Source organism: Perca flavescens, chromosome 20 (assembly GCF_004354835.1).
Source record: "Perca flavescens isolate YP-PL-M2 chromosome 20, PFLA_1.0, whole genome shotgun sequence".
Classification (NCBI taxonomy): domain Eukaryota; kingdom Metazoa; phylum Chordata; class Actinopteri; order Perciformes; family Percidae; genus Perca; species Perca flavescens.
The window spans coordinates 5,884,790-5,909,085 of record NC_041350.1 but is presented as its reverse complement, the minus strand read 5'-3'; the positions used below and the strand labels follow the sequence as shown (position 1 = coordinate 5,909,085).

General features: G+C 39.9%; 1 protein-coding gene across 1 annotated transcript; it reads left to right on the top strand.

Moving 5' to 3' along the window:
- Positions 1 to 219: 219 nt before the first annotated feature.
- Positions 220 to 23,839, top strand: ism2a (isthmin 2a). Its single transcript, XM_028566508.1, has 6 exons — positions 220 to 729; positions 6,040 to 6,288; positions 11,882 to 12,182; positions 19,240 to 19,374; positions 21,812 to 21,880; positions 23,114 to 23,839. Exons 1-6 carry the CDS (start codon positions 598 to 600, stop codon positions 23,629 to 23,631), a joined length of 1,404 nt encoding a protein of 467 aa, XP_028422309.1. The 5' UTR covers positions 220 to 597; the 3' UTR covers positions 23,632 to 23,839.
- Positions 23,840 to 24,296: the final 457 nt, after the last annotated feature.

Below are 24,296 nucleotides of genomic sequence, written 5' to 3'. Positions count from 1 at the left end.
TGTTCATGTTTTCATCATTCAAGGCAAATTCCATGTAGGCCTAAGTGTATACCTATTGTGGCAATAAACCTTAATCTGATTTTGATTTCTCTAGTAGTGGGCTAGGCTGTACCCTCCCTCCATTACGTCACCCAGGGCAGAGGGGGGGCTCCTTTAAAGCCAATACTACAAGATGGACTGCAACCAGAGGAACCGATGACTGACTCGATGTCACCTCAGAGGAGCAGAGGAGGGACCTCCAAACCCCGTGGACGTGGTTTAGCCTGCTCTCCGCTCTGTGCACTGGAAGTTGCACTAGACTAATTGGACACTTTTAGCAATTAGGGAATTCTCATCATCGGTTTGATTTTTGTGCGTCCCGCATATGCGTGAAATGAACAGACCAATGTTAGAAAGCGGACATCGGGGATTATTACAATTAGGGGAGCAAGCGACTCAACGCGGAGGAGGTGCACGGACCACACGCACGTGCGCCGCTTTGGTTTTCCATTTGGCTCTCCGCGCACTGATATGGTTTGAACGCTCCTCTTCCATCTGAGGATACAGGCTGAGGGATTCTGTACATTGTAACATTTTGGGGGAAGGGTTGTGGTAAAGATGCAGCGGAGGGCAGTGTCGCATCTGTGGCTGCTGATCCTCACCGTGCTGTGGGTGTCTGTCCGCGGTTTTCCCACGCACTTCAATAAGACTTCAGCCAGAGGCAGAAACACCACAACGTCTGTTCCTGAGGTAAACTATTCTACTGTCCTGCATGCTGTCCGCGTTATAAACGTGCAGGCAATTGAAATGCAATAGCTTTTTTTTTAACAAGTCTAGAAAAGACCGGTGCTTTTAAAATGTGTAAACATTTGCAGATTTATTTATTTTATTTTTGCCTTATAGGCTACTTAAAAGTCCTGGGAAATTATTCTCGCATAGCCTGTTGAAATTTCATATTGACAAATTGTGTTTCTAATATTGATTTTAGTTTATTAATCTTTGATGTTAAATATATCAGAACTAGGCTACACGTAACATTGAGCTTTTTAATTTAATAGCCCACAGGTTTTTTTTTCTTGTTTTGTGCCTTTTTTTCTTGTTTTGTGCCTTTTTTTTTTTTGTTTTGTGCCTTCTCCACACCCAATTATATCTAGGGTAGGGTTATTCTTAGATTTTACTTTATTTATAAAAAAAATAGGCCTATACAGAGGAGTGCAGACAAGAACAGGTCCTGTGAACAGATCCTTGTTTGAAGTGAGCAAGATGGAATTCAAGTCCTCCCAATTTCCGATTTCTTCATGAAACCCAATTGAAGTTGAGAATTATGCCTTAATGTGTTAAAAGTTTTAGAAAGTAGAAGAGGCCACAACAATGTAAACAGGATAATTACCTGTTCGGATTAATACAAATTCAAAGATGTCCAGAAAGATGCATAATCCCACAGGGCGTTTAAGCACCAACTGTTGCTGTCGTTTAAAAGTATAAGCATTGGCTATAACATTCTTACCTGATGTCTATGAAATAGACAAATATTTTTTTAGAAAATGATGGCATTCTGTCATTCCTATTTTCAGCTAACACATCAACGTTAAATTAGCATTAACTTTACTATTTTGGTTTGCTATAGCTATATCAACCATGCCTATCTAAGGCAGTTGTATGTCAAACATGTGATTTATAGCTTGTTGTGGACTTCTGCCCTGATTTTATAAAGTGTGGTGTAGACCTACTCTATCTGTAAAGTGTCTTGAGATAGCTCTTGTTATGATTTGATACTATAAATAAAATTGAATTTGCCCAAACCATCTACAATGCAAGTTTGTTATGGACTTATGGACATCATGACATTTATAAGGCGCACACCTGCATGCATGATTGTACAAGATGTTGATAAAAAGTTGACCTAAAAACATGCTAAATGACTAAACTTGGCTGAGAAGCTTTATAAAGCTACAACTTACTCAAGGCAGGAACATAGACTGTAAAAATAATAGATGTAGCAGCAGTGATGTCACCCATTGGGTTGTAGACTGCCCTTTTGAAGCTTCAAATTTGGCCGTCGTCATCTTGTTTTTTTTAAACCGGACGTGATGATTTTTGACGACATGACGGAGCTGGGGAGGATGACGCGGCTAAGCCAGTGTTGTTTATGGTTGCAATGGTGCTGCGCTTAGCTAAACGCTAAAGAGGGAAAGTTGCTCATTTTAAAGCCATCCAGCGGAGATTTACCGGCAGGTAAATGCCGACCACTGGGTACTGGTGCCATTCATCTGCATGTACGGTAGAACAGAAAATTGGCAAACTTTCCCTTAAGTTACCAGTTAATGCTAGCCGTAGCTAGCTGGCTTGGTTGGCAGAACGCTGAACAAGACATTTTAGGTGACCAAAATGTTCCAGTTAATTTTAATAAAGTGAAAGAAATTAGTGAGAGGGTCAACGTTTAAGATGAAAACATGGACAACACACCAAAACAAGTTAACAGCTATTTTAATGTACACATACCATGGTGGTTAGCATTGCTAAGCCTCTGTCATGATTAACAGGTCGGTTTGTAGCCATGCTCCTAAAGCATCCCCTGCTTTATCATCTATTTTAAAACAAATGGGACCATAATTTACAAAATGAACATCATGCTATATTGAAGAAGACTTGAAAGTAGCGCTAGAGACCATAAACTCATTATGAAAAAATAAATAATGGAATGCAGGTTTAAGGCACTTCCACACTGGCTTCACTTTTCAGACCCGGAAGCTACGTCTATTATATTTAGAATCTATGGGCAGGAGCATTACTCAGTAGGAGCTAAGGGACCATTTCACTGACTGACCACCAACTGACCTGAATTTGGTTCCTGATTTATCTTGCTATGGGAAAAGTAACAATTCCCACTTTACAGATTTTGTTTTGCCTTTTCCATGATTAAGTTTGCATGCTGCATTGTGTGAGCAGTTTCTTCCATGGCACACTGCACTGATGTAAACTGCTGCTACTTTGCAGCAACAGAAGACCTGTATAATATATGTACCTGCTGTAGTCCACTTTACTTAGTGATGTGAAGTGCCCACACTGCAGTTTCAGCCTGCATGCAGCCACCAGGTGAAGTAACCTTCACATTAACATGCTCAGACAGAGACTCTCAGTCAAGTTTTATGAATGGACAAATGGCTGGCTGGGTTTTAGACTCTTGGCAGAGAGCATGGCTTGACACAGTTGGTAAAGAGGTGAAAGCACGTTGATGAGTAGTCTATTTAATCTAAACATCAACTACACTCAAAGGTGGGGAGAAAAGCCAATGGTATTAGCTTTCTATTGGCTTCATTACATGTGTTAGTCTCAACGTAATGAATCGTACAACTGGGAATAACTGCGCAACCTTTTGAACCGTCTTTTATCAAAGGCATTCTTGGTTTTGCACTTGCTTGAAGTGATGGGAGTAGTTGTGCAGTTGTAGTAACAGGGTGAATGTCAGACTGTCAGTTTCAAAAAATAAAAAAAATGGTTGGGGTGAAAACTGCACTCTGGTGTGAACCAAACTAGTTTCCTAATGTCATTGTTGTCTACTGTGCATTGATAACTGACAAAGTATTGCCAAATAATGGCACCAAATTTCACTGAACAGTGTGTTTTCATGAATAATCTGCACAAATCAATAAATTATTGTTAAATTATGTTATTTGGTATAAAAGGTTTGTTTTGCACATGGAGAATGAAATGCTGTAAAATAAAAAAATAACCAGACTGACAATTATAAAGGGCAGAAAAAGACAAAGATCCCTCTGAGCAACAGTTGAATAAGAAGAGAAGAAATCAGCAGTCATTGGTAAAAGAAACTGGAAGCTTAGCATCAACTCGTGTGCAGATTTAAATAGGAACAGGCTCCTGTTACAGTGTCAAGTGCACAATAATGCATACAGTATAACAAGCTGGAATAAACAGGCAGCGTGCTGCTTTAGCAAAACTCTTCTTCAAACTTCACAACAGAAAAGGAGGGTCTCCCACCATAGATTTATGAAGCCTTTTACTGTGGTATTTTCCCTTTTTATTAACAAAAATAAACACTCTTTATCAATCAAGAAACTTCCTTAATCACTGCAGCTGGCTACCATTAAGGTGTACCAAACTGGAAAACAAATTCAACATTTAAGTTCCAACAGTATTCTCCTGTGGGGACATCAACTAAATGGAAGTTTTAATCATTTCATTCTAAAACTCTTTCAAATGTAAATAATTTGGTGTTGAATTACACTGTTTTATCTCTGACATTATTGAAGGAAAGAAGAACAACATCAATATAGGCCAACAGCTGATTCATAACTTTTGAACGGCAGAGTATACGTATGTGTATGTGCGTATGGTTCATAGGTCTTTTCCTGGCTCCGCTGTTCTCCTCTGGTCTCAGAGCTCCACTCTCTCTTCCCTCAATCTGGGCTCTGTGTTTTTATTAAAGCGAGCGGTTGGGTTCAGGTTGCTCACAGGGAGCCTTGACGCCTGACTCAGCCCAGGGTTGCAATATGAACTTGGCATTTTACGCACAGTCACTTAACGTATCCAAACTCTGGAAAAAGAAATGTGAACAGGGAGATATTGAGTATGGTTTGCAGGGAGCCCATTCATCGAACAATCACAGGGGACATGTAGGTGCTTTTGCTGCAATAATAATCCTGGATGGACAGTCATCCCTCTCTACTCCCTCCCAAGAGGCATGCTGAAGCAAATGCCACATTTTGCGGAGGGCGTCAAATTCTTCAGCCAGTTCAAGTTGTGTGCTTTATTGTGGAATAGGCTGTGTGGGATGGACTGCTCTCAAATGTCCTTCACCCAAGATGAGGTAAATGAAACTGGATAACATAATCCAAATATCAGAATGTATGCTATATGCGATCGTGTTTAAGCACTGGATTCTTTGCCTCTGCGGGTTTTTGATGAAGGAACATAAGCTAATGCTTTCACTGCGCAAATTTGTGTTCAGCTAAAGAGCCTGTATACACACAAGTCTGCATACATGCAATGTGCATATTCTACATTATACAGTAAATGCACACATATAAACCAAATCACAATGTTTGTTTACAATAACTTCCTGGTAGAAAACTCCTGCATCCCGTACATGCAATTTAACAGCGCTGAGCAAACGGGGACAGGGAACAACTGGAAATACTCTTATCTTATTCATCTAAAAAACAAGTTTGCTTGAATATCTCAACACTTGAACTAACATAAGGGTAAAGACCTAATTGACCTATTGGACCACATACTAAAGAAATTGACACCACCCATACTAGCAGTCAGTCTGACCGGCGGCGAAATGTTGCTGTTCGTAGCGGTAGATTTGGTTTATCAAAGACACTAGCAAAGCAACACAGTGCAGAAAATAAGCACAGCAGAAATGTCATAACATGACTATTTAACTATACAGTATATCTTTAAACATTACATTACGGCTGAAAATGACAAGAGGCACAAACAAGTTTTTCCTGATTGTACATATCTCCGCAATTCAAATTCAAAATTATTTTTGTGTAAGCGTCACGGTCTATAAAATCCCTGAAATATTAAAATGATATGCAGAAACAATTAACTGTGAGCTTTTTCATGAAATTGATGAGATCAACCAGATCTTTCCTTGAGAGAGGGGGCACCACTCTGTTGGCCGGCTGTGGCTCAGGTGGTAGAGCGGTCGCCTACCAATCAGATGCTTGGTGGTTCAATCCCTGGTCCTGCAGTCCCATGTCGAAGTGTCCATGGGCAGTACACTGAACCCCAAATTGCTCCCGATGCTGTGCCATCGGAATGTAGATGGGTGTGAATGTTTATCTGATGAGCAGGTGGCACCTTGTATGGCAGCCTTGGCCACCAGTGTATGAATAAATGGTTCCTGAACTATGTAAAAGTGCTAAGAGTAATTGTTCAGACTTGAAAGTGCTATATAAATACAGTCCATCTGATGTTTTTTTTTAAACTAAAAAAACATGAATTCCACTCATGATACTTGTTCATCTGTCTTTCCCCCAGCATGTTGTATGGTAGCCATCATGATCAACGTCTTTTTCCCCTTCTCAGGTGATAGCAGAGCCTAGTCAAGGCGACGGCCATCAGACTCTCCAGGAGCTCCAGCAGGAGAACCTACTGCAGACTATTCCCTCTGGTCCGTCTCTCCCCAGGCCCAGACATCGCTGGTCCCAGGACTCTCACCCAGGTGTCCTCCCACCACCCGAACCTGAGGAGCACAATGATCTTTTTGTCCTGGACCTGAGGAACTTCCCAGAGCTGGCCAATGCAGATATGGGCTCACAGAACCCCAACATCCAGGTATGCAATATGCATGTTGGAAGAAGTCAAAATGTTTTCGTAAGAGCCGTTTTCTGTTTTTGTTTGTTTGGTTTCAACCTCCCGCCACTTGGGGCAGTAGTTCGCTGTCAATTATACAAGGTTATACAAGGTGTTTCGGGTGTTTCAAATTCCCCTCATTAAAAATGATCTAAACCAAACTGAAACCCTAATTTTGTGTTAAATGGCACGCATCATGTAACATCTAATATATCAGCAATCCACGCAACTAACTTTGTGCACTCATAACAAAATGTTTGAGGCATGCATTGACTGTACGACTGAAAAAGGTGGTACATGATCTTGGTAAGCAATTTATTAGTATTTATAAATATTTTCGATGCATTATAAAGCGTGCTCTTTAGGACACCAGCAGTCAAGCTAATCCAGCACATATTATTGCACCAAAATGAATGGAAGTCAATGGAATGCTAGCGGAAGGGAAGGTGATGGCTTGTTAGCCTCAGAATCTCCCCATAGGAGGTACGCTTTCCGGATGCTCGCTGACCCCCTTGGCTCCACCGAGAATGAGGCACCGTGCTGAGAGCTCCCGTTTACAACCTTGCAGGCATAACTAATCAAACGCGGATCCGTTTTCTTAAAGAGATTAAACTAAACTAACCTTCTTTAAAAAGACGTATTTTTAACAAATTTTTAATAGATCTTTTCTTTTTACAGTCACCTTTATGAATTTAACCTATTAACAAATTGACTATTTAATTATGATCTCCTTGGTCTTTCACTCAACAAATTTCAAAATTGTTAATATTTAAAATCAACCTATCACAAACCGTTTTTGGATCGTGCAGTAGATGCATGTTACGTTTTCGTTTATTTACGAGTGAAGAGTAGTACAATTGGAACAAAGTGGCTGTATTTTGTTTTATTGCAAACATTAAGAAATAAACTGTGTTGTTATTGGAAACACTGGACATTTTGGTCGTTTTTATCAGGTGCGTCTACAACAAATCAGGTATGGGTGTCTCAAAAGTTTTTTTGGACAAATGATATCAATAGGTTTAGGCCACTTCTCTCATAGCATGAAGGATTCATATGATCACTGAGTATGTTTACCTGCACACCAATATTCCACCATTATTCCCAAAAGTCATGTAAACAGCATATTCCGGCTGGACATTATGAATAAGGCCTTTTTCGGAATATAGCATTTTCTGATCAAGATAATTCCGGTATTATTCAGGTTTTAGAGGCATTCTTTGGACATGTATACAGCACAATCGGAATATGCGTCTCAATCAGGGTTTTTACTGCAGTTTATGGCCTCTGGCCTGTTTACAGCTTAGGGTCAGCTCTGTGCGTTGCTATGGCTGCCGTACACAAACCAACCAGCCAACAGTTTGCAAGGCTGCAGACCTGATAAGAAGGAGAAACACAGCTACTTTTAAACATTATCAAAGACTTGGAGACCAACAGATTTTTGGATATGCCGACCTTTTCAAGGGAGGCTGCGTTCGCACGGTCCAACAAGTCCGCCACCGGTGGAAAACTTTGAAAAAAATCGCATTTTGCACGGCTGCATGTAAAAGGGAATACTAGTGGTATATTCACTTTCATTAGCCATGTAAACAGCTTAGTCAGAATATCGTCTTTTTCGGAATAAGGGTAAAAAATGTAAATGTAGTCACTGAAGTGCAGGTGTTCTGGATTAAACAGTGATCACGGAAGGTGGGGATGCGACAGTCATCTTCCATCACATTCTCCTCAGTTTCTGTTCTCAACACCATGTATCTCCCTCTCGCTCCATACATACCATCTCTGTGCACAGCTGGTTTGAGTCAGGACAGCGTCTTAAGTTACCATTAGGCAGGACCTTTAACAGTGGGGCGCTCCAACTTGTCCATGAATCTCAGACATCTACACAGGGTTTTGGAGAAATAAAAGAAAAAAAGGGGAAAAAGTGAAAATATAAAACACATGAGAGGCAAATATAAAAGGTGAAAAGTTCCTTTTTAAGTGTGACCGTGAAGCCAAATTCTGGTGGAGCTGGCTTTACAGAAAAAAAAAAGTGTTATGACTTGTGGAGTTGATTTACAGAGATGATGATGTGACTGTGGAATTCACTGCCTGCCTGGTCAACAGAGTGAGATGCACATAACAACAATTTGGGTTTGAATCCGACCCACGGCCCTTTTCTGCATGTCATCCCCTCCCTCTTCAACCTTTCCTGTCTACCTGTACTATCAAATAAAAAATGCAAGCCAAAAAAAAAAGATAACCTTAATGTTACCGTGTGGGTGTATTCCACAGACTGGGTGCTTTCTGCTGAGATGCTTACATTTCATTACATTACATTTCATTTAGCTGACTTTTTTTTATCCAAAGGGACTTCCAATAAGTACGTTTAACCATAAGGGTACAAACTCAGAACAGCAAGAATGTGATTAATGTGCTACTTAGGTAAGAATAGTTTTCGTTTTGTTTCAAATTTCAAACTTTGGACACTTTCTGTCGTTTTCACTTCTCTTCGCTGCTCACTATTTTCGCCCTCTTCCTCCATTATGCAAAATGTGTTTTTCACGTCACATGTACACAGCCCGCAAGTGCGTTGTGTGACAGTAATAATCATCCGTGCGAACCACAGCAGCTGCATATAGTTATATGGATTAAACATCAATGATTATCTGTAATTGAATTACTCGAGTTATTCAAGAAATCGTTTCAGCCTATAGTCCTGACCATCCTCGCTTGTATGCATAGGCGCCGATTTATGTTTTCCTCCGTGGGTGCTCATGGGCGCACGTCCTTTAAAAAAAAAGTAGTCAAAAAATGTTTGCATTTCAGAACCTTAGGAAATGGACAGCGGCCGACACGAACACACACGCCTATTAACTCTATAATAATATATCTTTCAACTCAGGACAGCGCCACTTCTCACAAATACAGATAGGATTGGAGATGAAAAGTTTAACTGACACGTAACCGCGATGCACTGGTGGAACTCTCTGCACTGGTGGTGGATGTCGATGCACTTGCATCATTAGGATTAGCTTTTTTAATAACAAATCTGCCCAATTTTAGTCTCACCCTGATTACCTAATGCACATGCACGCACTGTGTAGTGGGGGGATGGAGGGGGGTCACTAAAGAGGCGTTTTCATCCGAGAGACGCTGTGATTGGTGGATAGGATATGGAGCAGGGGACTGACAGCGACATAACCAATCACACTATGACAGACGCTCCACTTAGCACCAACTGCAATGTTTAATTTTAAATGAATGTAGCCTACTGGCAGTCACGTGAGTGCTCAGTATTTTCCGTGGGTGCTCGAGCTCCGGAGCGGCCTCGGGCAGGGCCCTTTTGGCTTAAATCTAAAGGTGACCGTGCGTTTACCATCAGGGCCCCGTGATTTTGGAACAACCTGCCTAAGGAGAATCAGTGACTTCTTTTAAATCACTTCTGAAAACCCATTTTTATAGACTTGCTTTTATGCGATGTCTCTTTTTACTCTATTTTTAATCTCTTTTTAGTCTCCCATTTTACTGTTTCTTTTGATCTGTTTACCTTGTATTGCTATTGTTTTTAATTCTATATTTATATGCTTATTTAGTCTTATTATTTTGTTCTGCGTGTTTTGCCTCTTCTTTTTATTTAGCCCAGTTTTGTCTTGCAAATGTTTGGCCCGACGGGTTACCTGTCTGCTATTTTATTCACCTCTTTTGCCTTGGTTGTCTGTCAAAGCACTTTGTAAACTCTGTTTTTTAAGGTTTTATTATTTATTATTGTTTATTATTTAGATCCCCATTAGCTACTCCATTAAGCAGCAGCAATTCTTCCTGGGGTCTTAACAATTTTTACCAAAATACTAACATCAAAGCTGTACAACAATGAAGACAAATACAGAAGTGCACCCAACATCTTCTACATCAACTAACTAACAAACATACACACAACACAACATAACACATATACACTAAACATAACAACATAACCATTTAACAATATAAGCTCTTCAATGTACAAAATATTACCACTCACAGGGTATAATATAAAATAAAAATCACATTTCAATTGCTGTAATTATACAGTCAAGTTATTATTATTATTATTATTATTATTATTATTATTATTATTATTATCATCCTCTGTGTTCTCTGATAGTCGGCATCATGTTGAAATCTCTGTCCTCAGCTGCTGCGTTGTCTTTATAAACAGTTGCCGTTGGGAACATAAGCAACCTGGGTTTTGTCGAGACCTGTGCGTGTATGTGTGTGTATGCACGCATGCACGTGTATGACTGTGTGACAGAGAAACAGAGATAATCAGAACCCGTTATCAGTCCATCAGTCCATCCCACTGTATTTTTCATTTCTCTCAGTCCCTTCCCCCACTGCACAATAAGCCGCTTTCATAAAAGGAGAGGGCACTTTTAATCTGATCTTCAAATAAACACACTTCCCCTGGAGCAGTGACATCACTTCCCTCATCATGTCTGAGAGCTTGCACCAACATGTAAAGTTGGTATAACATAAATCTTTGTAGAAAAGGAGACATGTTTGGCCTTTATTTGACAGGACAGCTAAATACAGGAAAGTGGAGAGAGAGAGAGAGGTAATGACATGCAGCAAAGGGCCGCAGGTTGGACTCCAACCTGCGGCCACTGCGGTAAGGACTGAGCCTTAGTACATTGGGCGCACGCTAAACCAGAGCGCCCCAGAAAGGAGTTTTTTTAAAGTTTTTTTCTTTTAAATGCACCTATATTTAAAATATTTATTGATGAATTTAAAATGTAGACATTTCATAAAGCTGTTGGGGGCACGGGGGACTGCAAATTACTGTTAATTTTTTGAACTTTAAAAAAAAACATTAACATGCTAACAATTATTTTAATATCCTATGCACTAAAAATGTATGTAAAAAGGCTTTAGGCCGCACTGCACGTTATTGTAATATGCAACTTCATTTTATGCAATATAGTTTTTTTTTTAAGTTTTATTTTATTTCTGTGTCATGCCAAACATTTGGCCCATCCCACATGGGATTACAAGAGTATTCCAGTCGCATATACAGATCATTCGGAGAAATACATGAATACAAGTATATACAGTATATATACATATATATATACATATGTATACACACATATACATACACACACAGTACACACAGCTTGTACGTATTAGGGGGTCCCTGCTTCGTCTCTCTTTCAGTCAATCAATCACTCGCTCTTTATTTATATAGCAATTTTGTGCATAAATGTACCACAAAGTGCTTCATACAATGTCTCTCCTCCCCCACACACACACATATACACACATAACACAATATCCTTCCCCTCAGCCCCATTCATCCACCCACCCCTAAATCGAAAAAAATTGATTCATAAAAAACAGGAACCGAGCTGAACAGAGCTGAGGAAACGCCATCGTAAGTGAGGAAACACCAGATGCATGAAACCAAAATATACTTAAATATATAAATAGATCCATGAATAAAAGCTCTAGACAGTGGCTAATAAGTACATAACCTGTAGATTGTTCAAAACAATCCATAAAATACATGTACATACAGTTCAGGAGGGGTCCTGCTATAGTAAGTACTTTGTGTCTCTGTCAGGTGACCATCGAGGTGGTAGACGACAAACAGACGGAGACGGAAGTGGAGATGGACCTGGCCAAGGAGGGCCAGCGGAACGACTGGTCGGTGTCATCCTCAGAATGGGCCAATAGCCACAAGAAGCTGTTCTGGCCACTGTTCTGGGAGTACCCAGAGCAGGCAGAGAACGGGCTGGAGAGAGCCAGTTCGGAGGAACAATCGGAGGACTACACCTACGACCCAGAGGAGCCCGTTCTGAGTGGAGTCGGGGCAGACTGGGGTGGTCACTGGAACAAAGACTGGGATGCAAAGGATAACTATGGTAAGAATGCTCTCTTTAAACCAAAATGGCACAACTTTGATTCATAACATTTGAGACAGGATTAAACCAATGTAAATCTTAACTCTATTACCTTGATGAATGTGAAATAAATGTTTTCATCATAGCAAGATAAGAGATGCCCCGAGTCCAATCGTAAGGATCGGTATTGGGACAGATCCGGGCATATTTTGGTGGATCAGTATCTACTAAAGTAAAGCCGATCAAAATCTGATCCTTTTTCTAACTGTACTCTACTGTTTTGTCAACCTCAGTGTGCTGTGCTTCATTCCACTTCATATCCACGTTAAAATGAGTGTGATAATGTCCAATATTTGGTCGTCAATGCGACTGAATCCTGAGGTTGGCAAACTGCCGCCAACTTAAAAAACCTCCCAAGTTTATAAGCATGTTGCGTTAGTTGCGACAACTGGCAACCATGAGTTGTCACGTCACTACCTTTTGTAAGTATAATAGTGAGTATAATAATTTGTATGTTTAAAATGTCAAACTCTTTTGACGAGAGCTTTTAGACTGAAAATACTTCATTTTTGATATATGTGTACCTCTGGTTCAATTAGAAATGTGAAAAGTCACACAGTTGGAGTTGTTACACATTCCTTCCAATTGAAATAAACCCTCATAAGTCAATTGAAACCACCGTTCATAGTGACACATTAAGCTCCACAGTAAAGTTCTCTTTCACAACATGAAGACTGGGCACACAACAGAGAGATAAGGCTCCTCAGGGACGGGTCTGCCAACTGCAAAGCTTTCTGCTTGTATACAAAGGTCTGAATGTTTGGATGCTGTTGTATTATCACTGCTGTGTGTGTGTGTGTGTGTGTGTGTGTGTTTGTGCGTGCGTGCGTGCGTGTGTGTATGTGTGTAGGATGGGGGTCGAATAGGGGCATGTTGGCAGCAAGCTGTCTGAAGATGTTTTTCTTCCTGTTACCTTTCTAAGTGAGAGGGCTAACACTCACACACACACACACACACACACACACACACACACACACACACACACACACATGCGCGCACTCAGTGCAGACGGTCTGTCCGGCATGACATGATATATGAGGGTCTGCTCCTTCAAGGCCCGCGACATAAACATGTCAAACACACACACACACACACACACACACACACACACACACACACACACACACACACACACAGGATTCCTTACTCAGAGCCAGTGGTTTGAGAAGTGTATCAGTCTGAGTGGTACATGATGTAAATATAAATAAAAATGCACAGTCTTACAAATATGGTACACCATTTAATAGCAGCTGCCATTTTTAAGATTGATTCATTAGCAACTTTAAATCTATCACAAAGTCGCCACAGGGACAATTGCCAGTTCCTTCCCTTTACACATTCACACAACACAGCGCATGTTTCCAAGTGTTGGGGAGTAGTGCTGCATGTGTAAAAAAAAAAAAAGACAAAGAAAAGAGGAGGATGAAGCAGATTAGTTAGAGTTAGAAAGAAGTGATCTCTGTAGACTTCTGTAGCCCACTCCACACATTCTCACTCCCATTGCGTAAAATACGGATGCTGGGCAGGTACCTTTGGCGTTTGTTATGGACGTCATATCTAAACGCGTTTGGTCGGGACTCTTGGCGTCACTTTTTTGATGCTCCGGGTACGTACGTTTAACTGAAGAATGGGACAGTTAGGTTTAGGAAAAGATGGTGGGTGGGCTTATAAAATGTATATTTCAGTGACACGCGGTTGAAAGTCCTGTGTTGTTTGACCCATCACCAACCCAACCAACCTCCTTACACGGCATTTCAGGCTTTCATACTACTCGCTACCGTTGTCGCTCTTAATACTACGCCATCTTGAAGTGCTCATATTATGCTTTTTGGCTTTTCCCTTTTTGTGAACGTTATAGGTTTACAAAGTGAAAAAGCCCAAAGTCCACCCCAAAGGGACTTACCATCTCCAACAGAAAACACTGTTTAAAAACTGCTCCAAACTGCTCTATTGTAGTCCAGCCTTTACGTGCATCACTTTGTAACACACATTATAATCTTGCCTAGCTGCTAGTGTGGCATGCCCTCATACTCTGCTCCTGACTGGCTAGTAGTCCTTACCTAGGGAATGCGCATGTGCGACTCTCAACAAAGATGGAACAGAATTTCCAGCGGTTTCTAAAATTGCAGAAAAATGGACATCTGAACAGATTACAATGTATTTAAACCAATGTTCTTTCCCATTACATCCTATGCAATTTGGATTTAGATAACATCATTCTACGGAAACGGCTGATGTCTTTCTGTTAGAAAATATAAAGGCTAAACTGGATAAAGGTGGAGTGATTGGAGCTGTTTTTCTTGATTTAAAAAAAGCTTTTGATTTGGTAAATCCTGAGGTCTTAATTAATAAGTTATCGAAGTTTAATTTTTCATGTTACATGTTACAGATAGAAAACAATGTGTTCGTGTGGATAATAACATCTCCCCAATAATTGATATTAATTTGGGTGTACCCCAAGGTTCAATTTTGGGTCCTCTGTTATTCAGTCTATATATCAATGACTAACCTGATGTATGTCCACTTCCTGTCACCTGTCAAATGTATGCTGATGACATATATATGTACATGCTAAAAACAAAAGTGAAGCCGCACAAGAGCTATCAGCTACAATGATTAATATCTCAAATTGGCTAGCAAACTCGTGTCTACATCTTAACACCGATAAAACAGTATGTATGTTTTTTTTCAAAATCCGCAAATAGAGATCCAGACCCAGATGTCATAGTAGCAGGGATAAGACTTCCAGTGGTCCAAGAGTTCAAATATCTGGGAATAATAATTGATTCACGTCTTTTATTTAAAACAAAGGTGAAAAATGTTATAAACAAAATGAAATTTAACTTAGCAAATTTCAGACACATCAGGAATAATTTAACTATTAAGGCTTCGAAGTTATACATTAATGCTATGATCTTATCTCATATGAATTACTGTCTTACCAGCTGGACACAGACAGGTCGGACTACTTTACGAACAGTTGAAACATTGTATAAACGGGCCCTGAAAACGTTGGATAAAAAGTTAAACTCTTATCACCATTGTAAAATTTTACTTAAATATGATATGTTAAACTGGGAAAATATGATTAGGTTTGCTGATGTTTTACCGGTATATAAAATTTTTCATGGTATGGCTCCCCCCTCCACCATAACTTTATCCAACAAAATCTAAATACATCGACCAGAGCATCTACAAGAGGGGATTGTAAAATACCCTATAGAAAAAGTAGTTTCGGACAGTCAGCTTTTTCCTTCCGTGCTGCCCATACATGGAACGCCATACCCACAGAATTAAGGAACATAACATCTATCAAATCCTTCTCTAAATCCATAAAACATAGGCTATTGGCTAATCAAATATGTTCCCATAATTCAGAATAATGTGTTTGTATTCATTGCTACAGTACTGTCTCAGTATGTGTTGATGTATTTATGTAGTATCAGATATGTTTTTACCTATGTAAGCATATGTTGTTCTTATTTTATGTGTACTTGTTGGTATTGTTGTATTGTATTTATTGTTTTTTAAGTCATCAACCTGCTAGGGACTGCAGATGAAAATTAGCCGGTACGGCTAAATCTGGCACATTTACATGTTGGACATTGTACTCATGTTGATTAATGTGCACTGTCCCTTTTAAATAAAGAAATCTAAAAAAAAGTGTGACGTAGCAAAAGACTTCAGTCAGCTCTGTTCATGATGTCCAATTATAGAAATATGAGATAAAGAAGACGTGGTTTATGAGATATCTGTAAAAATAGCAAATAGTGGTCAGCTAGCTGTTAGTCTATATCCTTGATGTTCCACTTCCGGGATTCCTCCAGTGGTAGGAAATTCTACCGGATGCATGTATTTTGTCCGTTTCCTTCTGCTTACTTTGTGTTGGAATTTTAAACTCCAGGTGTATTTCTGAGGACTATGGTTAACTGCTCCTCAGATCTCTGCAGAGTAAATCCAGACAGCTAGCTAGACTATCTGTCCAATCTGAGTTTTCTGTCGCACAACTTTTTTACAGCGGCTCCGTGCGGAGCTTAGCGCCGCCCAAGGCGATTGTGATTGGTTTAAAGAAATGCCAATGAACCAGAGCACTGTTTATCTCCCATCCCGGAATGCTGTGTGAACTAAGACCCTCCTCCGCTCTGCAGCGTGTGGATATGGTCTGGCAGAACGAGACTAGCTGGCTGTAAACTTGCAAGTGGATTAGTTCGCCAGCCGCAGTGCAAGCTTGGCCACCTCTGTCAGTAACATGACCTCTTAAATAATACACTAATATGTGGACGATTACAGCCTGGGGATGTTGGGGAAGGAGTGAAGTCACTGTTGTTCAGCCAGACAACCTTCAGACTCTGTGTGTAGATGTGTGTGTGTTGCAGTGGTGGAAGAAGTATTCAGATCCTTTACATCAGTCAGAGATGCTCACAAGTCTCTGAGCTAGAGTCCAAGTCAAGTCTCAAGTCTTTGAGCTAGAGTCCAAGTCAAGTCTCAAGTCTCTGAGCTAGAGTCTAAGTCAAGTCTCAAGTCTCTTGTGGTTATAATAAGTGTTGCATCACGTACAGTGACCCATCCAGGCTGCTTAGAACACTGCATAGCTATATATAAGGAATTCAAAGCATGCAATATGTTATTATGACTCCTTTATCTATTAGCATACAGTATCACCTTTGATTTTGGTATATAATCAGTGTAAACAGACCATACGACCAAATATAGAAAATATTATAACTCACAACACTAAAATTGACATACTCCTTTTTAGTTCAAAACTGCAAAACATCACAGTGTAGCTAAATGCAAAACACTATTGCAACCAAATGAAATTTTTAACACACTACAGTGCACTTCCTTATGATAGAGAATCCTCAATTATTTGTTATTTACTTAGTGGCAGATCCACGTAATGTGCACTGCCTATGCAACTAATCCTACCTTAAAAACTACTGTAAGTCAACACATCCCAGACTCTCAAACCAGTGTAACGTTATAACTAAATGAAACTGTAAGGTTATATGATCAACAATAATCCTGTAACCTGTTTGCAGACAACGTTAATAATTAACGTGATGGCAGACAGCGGCACGTAAATGTTTGGCAATTAAACAAACTCATTTATATTTGATAAGGAAGACAGTCGGAGTTAACCTCCCGTAACATTAGGTCGTAGCTAAAGCAAGAAGCAAGCTAACGGTAGATGGTGAATGCTGAGCTAAACATGTTTACTCACCTATCAGGGTGCGTTTTCAGATGCCTGATAAAATTAGATGTGGTTGAGCCAGAATCTTTTATCGTGATACCGCATATTTTGCATTGAGCACTTCTTTTGTTTGGGCCTTCTTGTTTTGTCGTAAGTTTTTGAACGCAAAACTTACGATGAATGGCACAGCAGCGGCCGGTGAATTTGACATGTTTGTTTGTTGTCCTCCAGCCAGCAATACGTACGTGTTACGTAGGCAGGTTATAGGTAACGCAGGGACGGGTATAGCGAGCTCGTCAGACGTTTCCTAAAAATAAACATTGTTCATGAGTCCCGCAGCTCGAGTCCGAGTCGAGTCTGAAGTCTTTCCAGGACGAGTCTGAAGTCACTGTGTGTGCGACTTAAGTCACACTTGAGTCCGAGTCTCAAACTCGAGTCCCCATCTCTGACTTCAGTAACAAGTAAAAGTCCTGCATTGAAAATGTTACTTAAGTAAAAGTATGTAAGTAACATCAGGATAATGTACTAAAAGTATTAAAAGTAAAGGCACTCAATGCAGAAAAATCCTCACATTTTAGAAACTGGAAACAATTTCTGTGTTTAATCGGGTATTCAGCTGGACTTTTACCTCGTTATATTGTTGGGTAGAATAATTTATAATAAAACATTGTATTTTATAAACTACATGTGTTTTGTTTGCAAAAATTGGAATTTGTAAAGTAACTAAAGTGGTCAGATGAATGTAGTGGAGTAAAAAGTACAATATTTCTCTCTGAAATGTAGCAGAGCAGAAGTAGAAAGTGGAAAGAACAGAAAAGACTTAAGTAAAGTACAAGTACCTTCAATTTTACAGTACAGTACATGAGTAAATGTACTTAGTTACATTCCACCGCTGGTGTGTTGGTGCACACCACGGCTCTCTAAGTGACTGAGCTTACAACTGAGCCGACTTGCATATTGTAGTCTGATCGCACACGCACACCTATTCACGTGCTCACCCTCCGACTGACTTCTCATTCTCATCCACAAACGCCAGCTGGCCGTATTTCCTGCCTCATCATTAGTGTGCTCATGACTTTCCCCCAAAGTATGCAATATTTATTTGGTCACAGTGCATCATTACTTTCTGTGTAGAAACAGGTCAAATGGGAATATTTCCAGATCTTTGAGGCAGGGCAAAACTTACCGGCATGTTTTTTTTTTGCATCCCAAAGATCAGGTTTGGTATCAAGGTAGGAAAGCTTAGTGTCACTGACCATTTTTAAACAGCTTCATTTTACTCTTTTTCTCCTTTTTATAGGGCACTGATGCATTACATTTTCCTATTAGCATATCATTTAAAAATGTTATTTTAAGGCTGTTATTGCAGAAAGGAAAAAAAGGAAGTATGCATTTAGGCTCTGCATTAAGCTCCAGTTGTTGATAAAATCTTGGCACTTAACTCAGGTTGTACTATTCTCAAAGTGAGAGTGAGGAGTTTTGCTAGCATACAGCCGTCATCACTCTCACTGCAAGAAGACATTCAGTCCTGCTGGCTCCCTCTTCCCTCCCCCCCCTTCAGTCTTTTGAAGTTCTCCCCTTCTCGCTCCCCTTTTGAAAGTGCTGTTAAAATACAGAGGAGCATGTCTCTGAGGTCCCACGCTGTCGTTACCCGGCTCTTTTCAGCCGCTCCTTAATTGCATAACACACATACACCAGCTGGGTGAGGAATTCACAACCTAACTTCAAAGCCTGCTCTTAATATATTACTCCATAGTTTTGCCTTTCCTCCCCTCTGCACTGTCTTTTCTTCATCAATCTTTTCTCTCTCTGTGCTTTTTTCAGAGTACGAGGAGGAGTGGAGCGACTGGGCTCCCTGCAGCGTCACCTGTGGACACGGCACCCAGAAACGCACCCGTTCATGCGGCTACGCGTGCACGGCGACTGAGTCACGCACGTGTGACCTGGAAAACTGTGCCGGTAAGATTAGAAACTCTGCAATGTGGCGAGATTTTAAAACTATGACTTGTTTAGAAGCTATTAACCACTTTTTAATGATGGAATTTGAATAGCAAAAGTAACATGAATATGTTTTAAACTTAGTAATCGATTAATCACCTAAAAATCAGCTCTCTAACGTTTGCAGATATGACAAGAAGGGGGGGATACATTACATTTTAGATAAGCTACCAAGCTACTGGAATATGTGCAATTAAGCTTGCTATAAGAGCAAGATTTATATTAATTTAAAAGCCGAAGATAAATAATGCCAGTACAGTGCTGGTGCTCATAGACAATTTGAGAATGCCACTTGCGGACCAACATAATACCACACCAGCAACCCTTAATAAATATTTACTCCATTTAGAAAGACAGCCGAGAGACTACCAAAAGAATACTAAAGACAAAACGGATACCAGTTACAAATATACAACCACCTTCCTCAGTAGAGCGTTAAGAGCTTAACCAATAAAACCTCATTTAAAGAAACAAAAGTGAGTGACACTAAATAGAATAGACTTTAAACACATGTTTAAATAAGAAATATAAATGGAACAGCCTGACACTTATTGTACAGTCAACAGCAATAAAGTCCATTTTGTACTCTCTGCATCCATGTGGCAGTGATGGTCCACGTGATGTAAATGTTATCTTCCCATGGCCATAAAGGTTTGTACATGCAGACAGTGTGCAAAAAAACTGGTGTGAACAGGACCTTGAATGTAGAAACCCAATGTAATATAATCACAACCGTGTCCGCCTCTGCATCTGTTTTGGACTGTGCATCCCTTATAGCATCGTCAAACTTTGAGTTTTCTAGAGTTACGGTTACTTGATCAAACTAGTGTCTATGTCGAGCAAGGCCAATGACCAGCATCTCAGTTTTATCTGAGTTAGGAGCAAAAATTTACTTTTATATATTAATTTATCGGTATCATCAGCGTAAATACTAAATAAATGATTTAGCCAAGAGGTGAAATACAAAGAGGGAAAAGCAGAGGGCTAACAACAGAGGTACTCCATATTACCCATCAGAAAAATGTACTGTCTTTTCAGTTAAGTAGTATTACTGTCAGGATACAGTGATAGTTTTAGTAAATATGACAAAAAGTATTATTTTTATAAAAGTTATCAACTGTAGCGTTAAAGCAACACAATGTGGGGTGGGTTATGTTTCTTCAGGTACTGGTGAGACGTGAAATTCAATCCAAGAGGTCCAGTTTGAGTAATAGAGTTTGTCAGACGCCAAAACACTGCTAAGAGTTTTATGATACTCACAGACTGGTGGCAATTGTTTTGTATCTTCGTCACGACAATAGTGAGGTAAACGGTACAAATACAACGTTTACGTACCAAGAATTTGCCCTTGCATGTAGTTGACTGGCCAATGCAGTGCCTTGACGGATGACATCGCACAGCAAACATTTGAGCCAGGTCGGCACCTTCACCCAATCTGAATGGATGAAGGGGGTCTCCAGTTTTTCAAACAGACCTAGTCGGTCTGAAAGCCACCTTAGAAACTGGTCAGGTTCTGTCCACACCAGCATCTTTAGATTTTTTAGAACTGTGACAACCATGATGAAACACAAAAATTACCGAAATAAGGTTAGACTTGAGATTTGATATCCACCTTCCGTTAAAGCACAGCCACAGAAGAATTCCAGTTTAGAGCAGGACAATAAAACCAAAACTAAAAAGATACACCCAGTGACTATTCATACTACACTGTAAAATAATCAGTTCCAAGTAAAAGTGCTGCATTAAAAATATTTATTTAAGTAAAAGTATGTAAGTATGTAAGTATTATCAGGAAAATGTACTAAAAGTATCAAAAGGAGGGAGGAGGGAGCCACCTCTTCAGATTAGCTTTCCACATACAATAGTCTTACATTTCTCACCTGATAGTTACTGGTTTTTATTGTTTTTAATTGCTTTTAATATGCTGGTTTTACTGTAAAGTGTCTTTGAGTAGCATGTAAAGCGCTATATAAATAAAATGTTTTATTATTATTATTATTAAAATAAAAGTACAGCAGTTTTATTTTTGGGTAGTTTAATTTGTAATAAAACATTGTATTTTATCAACTACATGTGTTTTGTGTATAAAATCTTACTTTTTAAAGTAACTAGTAACTAAAGCTGTCAGATGAATGTAGTGGAGTAAATAGTACAATATTTCTCTCTGAAATGTAGCGGAGTAGAAGTACAAAGTGGCATGAAAAGGAAAGACTCAAGGAAAGTAAAAGTACCTTAAATTTGTACTTAAGTACATTACTTGAGTAAATGTACTTAGTTACATTCCATGTGTCTAATAATATTTTAGTACTCCTATTTCGTTCATTTATGTGTATGTCAAATGCCAGTACATGTTACCACCTTAAGACAAGTGGGCCCTTTCTTTCACTCTGTCATGTAGACGCTGCCATTTCAGTGACTGAACTGACACCCATCCAGACGACCAACAGCACAGACTCCCTGGACACAAGTACGTATGGAGTGTGTGGAAGTATTGTGTATATTATTATGTATGTATTTATGGTTGTTCCTTGTTGTGTTGAATAATTTAAACGGGTGCTTTTGTCCCCACAGCCCTATGTTGCCACATTTCTAAGATTTCTTTTAAAAATTAGGCCCTATGTTCCCACAGTTCCCACTTTTCTACGATTTTTTTCCAAAATTAGGCCCTATGTTCCCACATTTCCTTTTTCATAAATTTGTCTCAGATTTTATTCCCCTTTCTCCCAATTTGGTAGCCCCAATTACACCCAACCTATTATTTATTAACAATGGACTACAGATGAAATATAACCCTAATCCTAACATAGGGCCTAATTTTAAGAACAATCTTAGAAATGTGGGAACATAGGGCTGTGGGACTAATGGGCTGACCCCATTTAAACAGCAGATATTGTGTGTTTGTCCAAGACAAATTTACTTTGGGATAATACAAATCTTATCTTATCTTATCTTATTGTTCCATGCATCCACACAATTGTCAACAAGTTACATTCCCATGTTTTCAATGGGGCCTGTATATGAAACAGTATGTTCCATTCAGTGGTGGGTAACAAACTCAATCACACTGGGAGTGCCCGGTTATGATATGTAGAAATCTGCCATCTCAGCATGTTGAGAGCTGCTCCGCTGAGTCTGTCAAAGACGTGATGAAACACCGAGCCTGCCTCCCAGAAAATGTTTGAATTGCTTTTTGGTTTCCATTTTATTACTCTCTTGCTGCTAAGCACTGGCCAGAGAACACGATAGTGCTTTTCATTCTGCAAACATAACAAAGGATACAGCAGGAGAGGAGAACACAATCCAGTATCTGACATTTTCCCTTAATTTGACCATGGCCAACGTTTTATACTTGTTTTTCTTCTAAGTCCCTCTCCCAATCACCCTTTTATGTTTTACAACTGGACTGTGGATTTAAAAAAAAAGTTTTTTCAAATGGACACTCTTCTGTAAATGTATAACTTTTGACATTAGCCTAGTAGCAGAGTAATAGTGAGAAGTGTATAGTGGCCACACTGTTGCATGAATATGAATAGCATGCTAACATTTCTAAATGCTAAACCCGTTACTTGACAGCAGGTCAGTCCACGTCCATGTGTCGTCTCTACTTCTGTAAGACCAACCAAAGCTTATTTCATAAGAATGTTAAGACGTTCTGTAATTAATTCTAACTTTTTCCAATCTTTCAACCCCCCCAACCTAGATGTAGACAGCTGTGAGGGGTGGCTAAGCTGCAAGAATGACTTCCTCCAGAAGTACCTGCACCAAGTGCTCACAGAGCTCCCCAGCTGCCCATGTTCCTACCCCTCCGAGGCTGTTTACAGTGCTGTCAACATCCAGGATGGAAAACTGCGCAAGACCTATCGCTGGAGGGACGCGAGCGGATCCAAAGAACGCCTGGACATCTACAAACCTTCAGCCCGATTCTGCATCCGCTCAATGCTGTCGTATGAAAGCACAACGTTAGCGGCGCAGCACTGCTGCTACGACGATCAGATGAGACTGATTACGCGTGGGAAAGGAGCAGGAGCGCCAAATTTAATCAGTACAGAGTTCTCACCAGAGCTGCATTACAAGGTGGATGTATTGCCCTGGATTCTGTGCAAGGGGGACTGGAGTAGGTTTCACTCAGTAAGGCCGCCCAATAATGGGCTGGACTGTTCAGATAACCCCCCTGAACAAGTGTTTCAGATGGATCTTAAGGAGGCCAGGGAGTACTGACAGCGTCACAACAAGAAGGGAGGACAAAATGATGGTAGCTGTTTGTTCAAATCCTCATTTCTCTTGTCTATTTTCTCCATTCTGCACAAGCACAGAAAAACTGAACTGCTACATGTATAGGCTACAGCATTTCTGTGGTGCCAACTGAAGTACTTTGGTGCAGTTGCAAGCTTTGTTGTTGCAATCTCATGGCCTCCAGCATCAATTGACACTTTGGTCCCTTTGGCTTTAACATTTCAAAATATATGAAAACATGAATGGAAGGCATGGACAACCAGTAATGGTGAAGCTTTTTTATAGTCTTAATCTGACTGTTTGTTCACAGCAACAAAAATGAAAGAACACTGATGTTGGAACCATTGGACGGACAATAAAAATCAGTGCTAAAGTGTTTTAAAGCATGTTCTATTAGGAACCTTCTCAGACAATCCCTGTTCCTGTATGTTGCTGCTACTCTGTTGGGATGAGCTGAGGTGAATGTCTCTGATGGCAGTGGCATGTGTGTGTGTGTGTGTGTGTACAGAGGATGAGCTTATTTATTGGCACCTGAACTATTTTACTCAGATCTAGTTTCCCAGGAAAGGGATTCCTGATTCACTGGTAAGCATGAAATAAAGTCAAATGGACCTTTGTACTATACATGCTTTATTTCCTAATCTTTACAA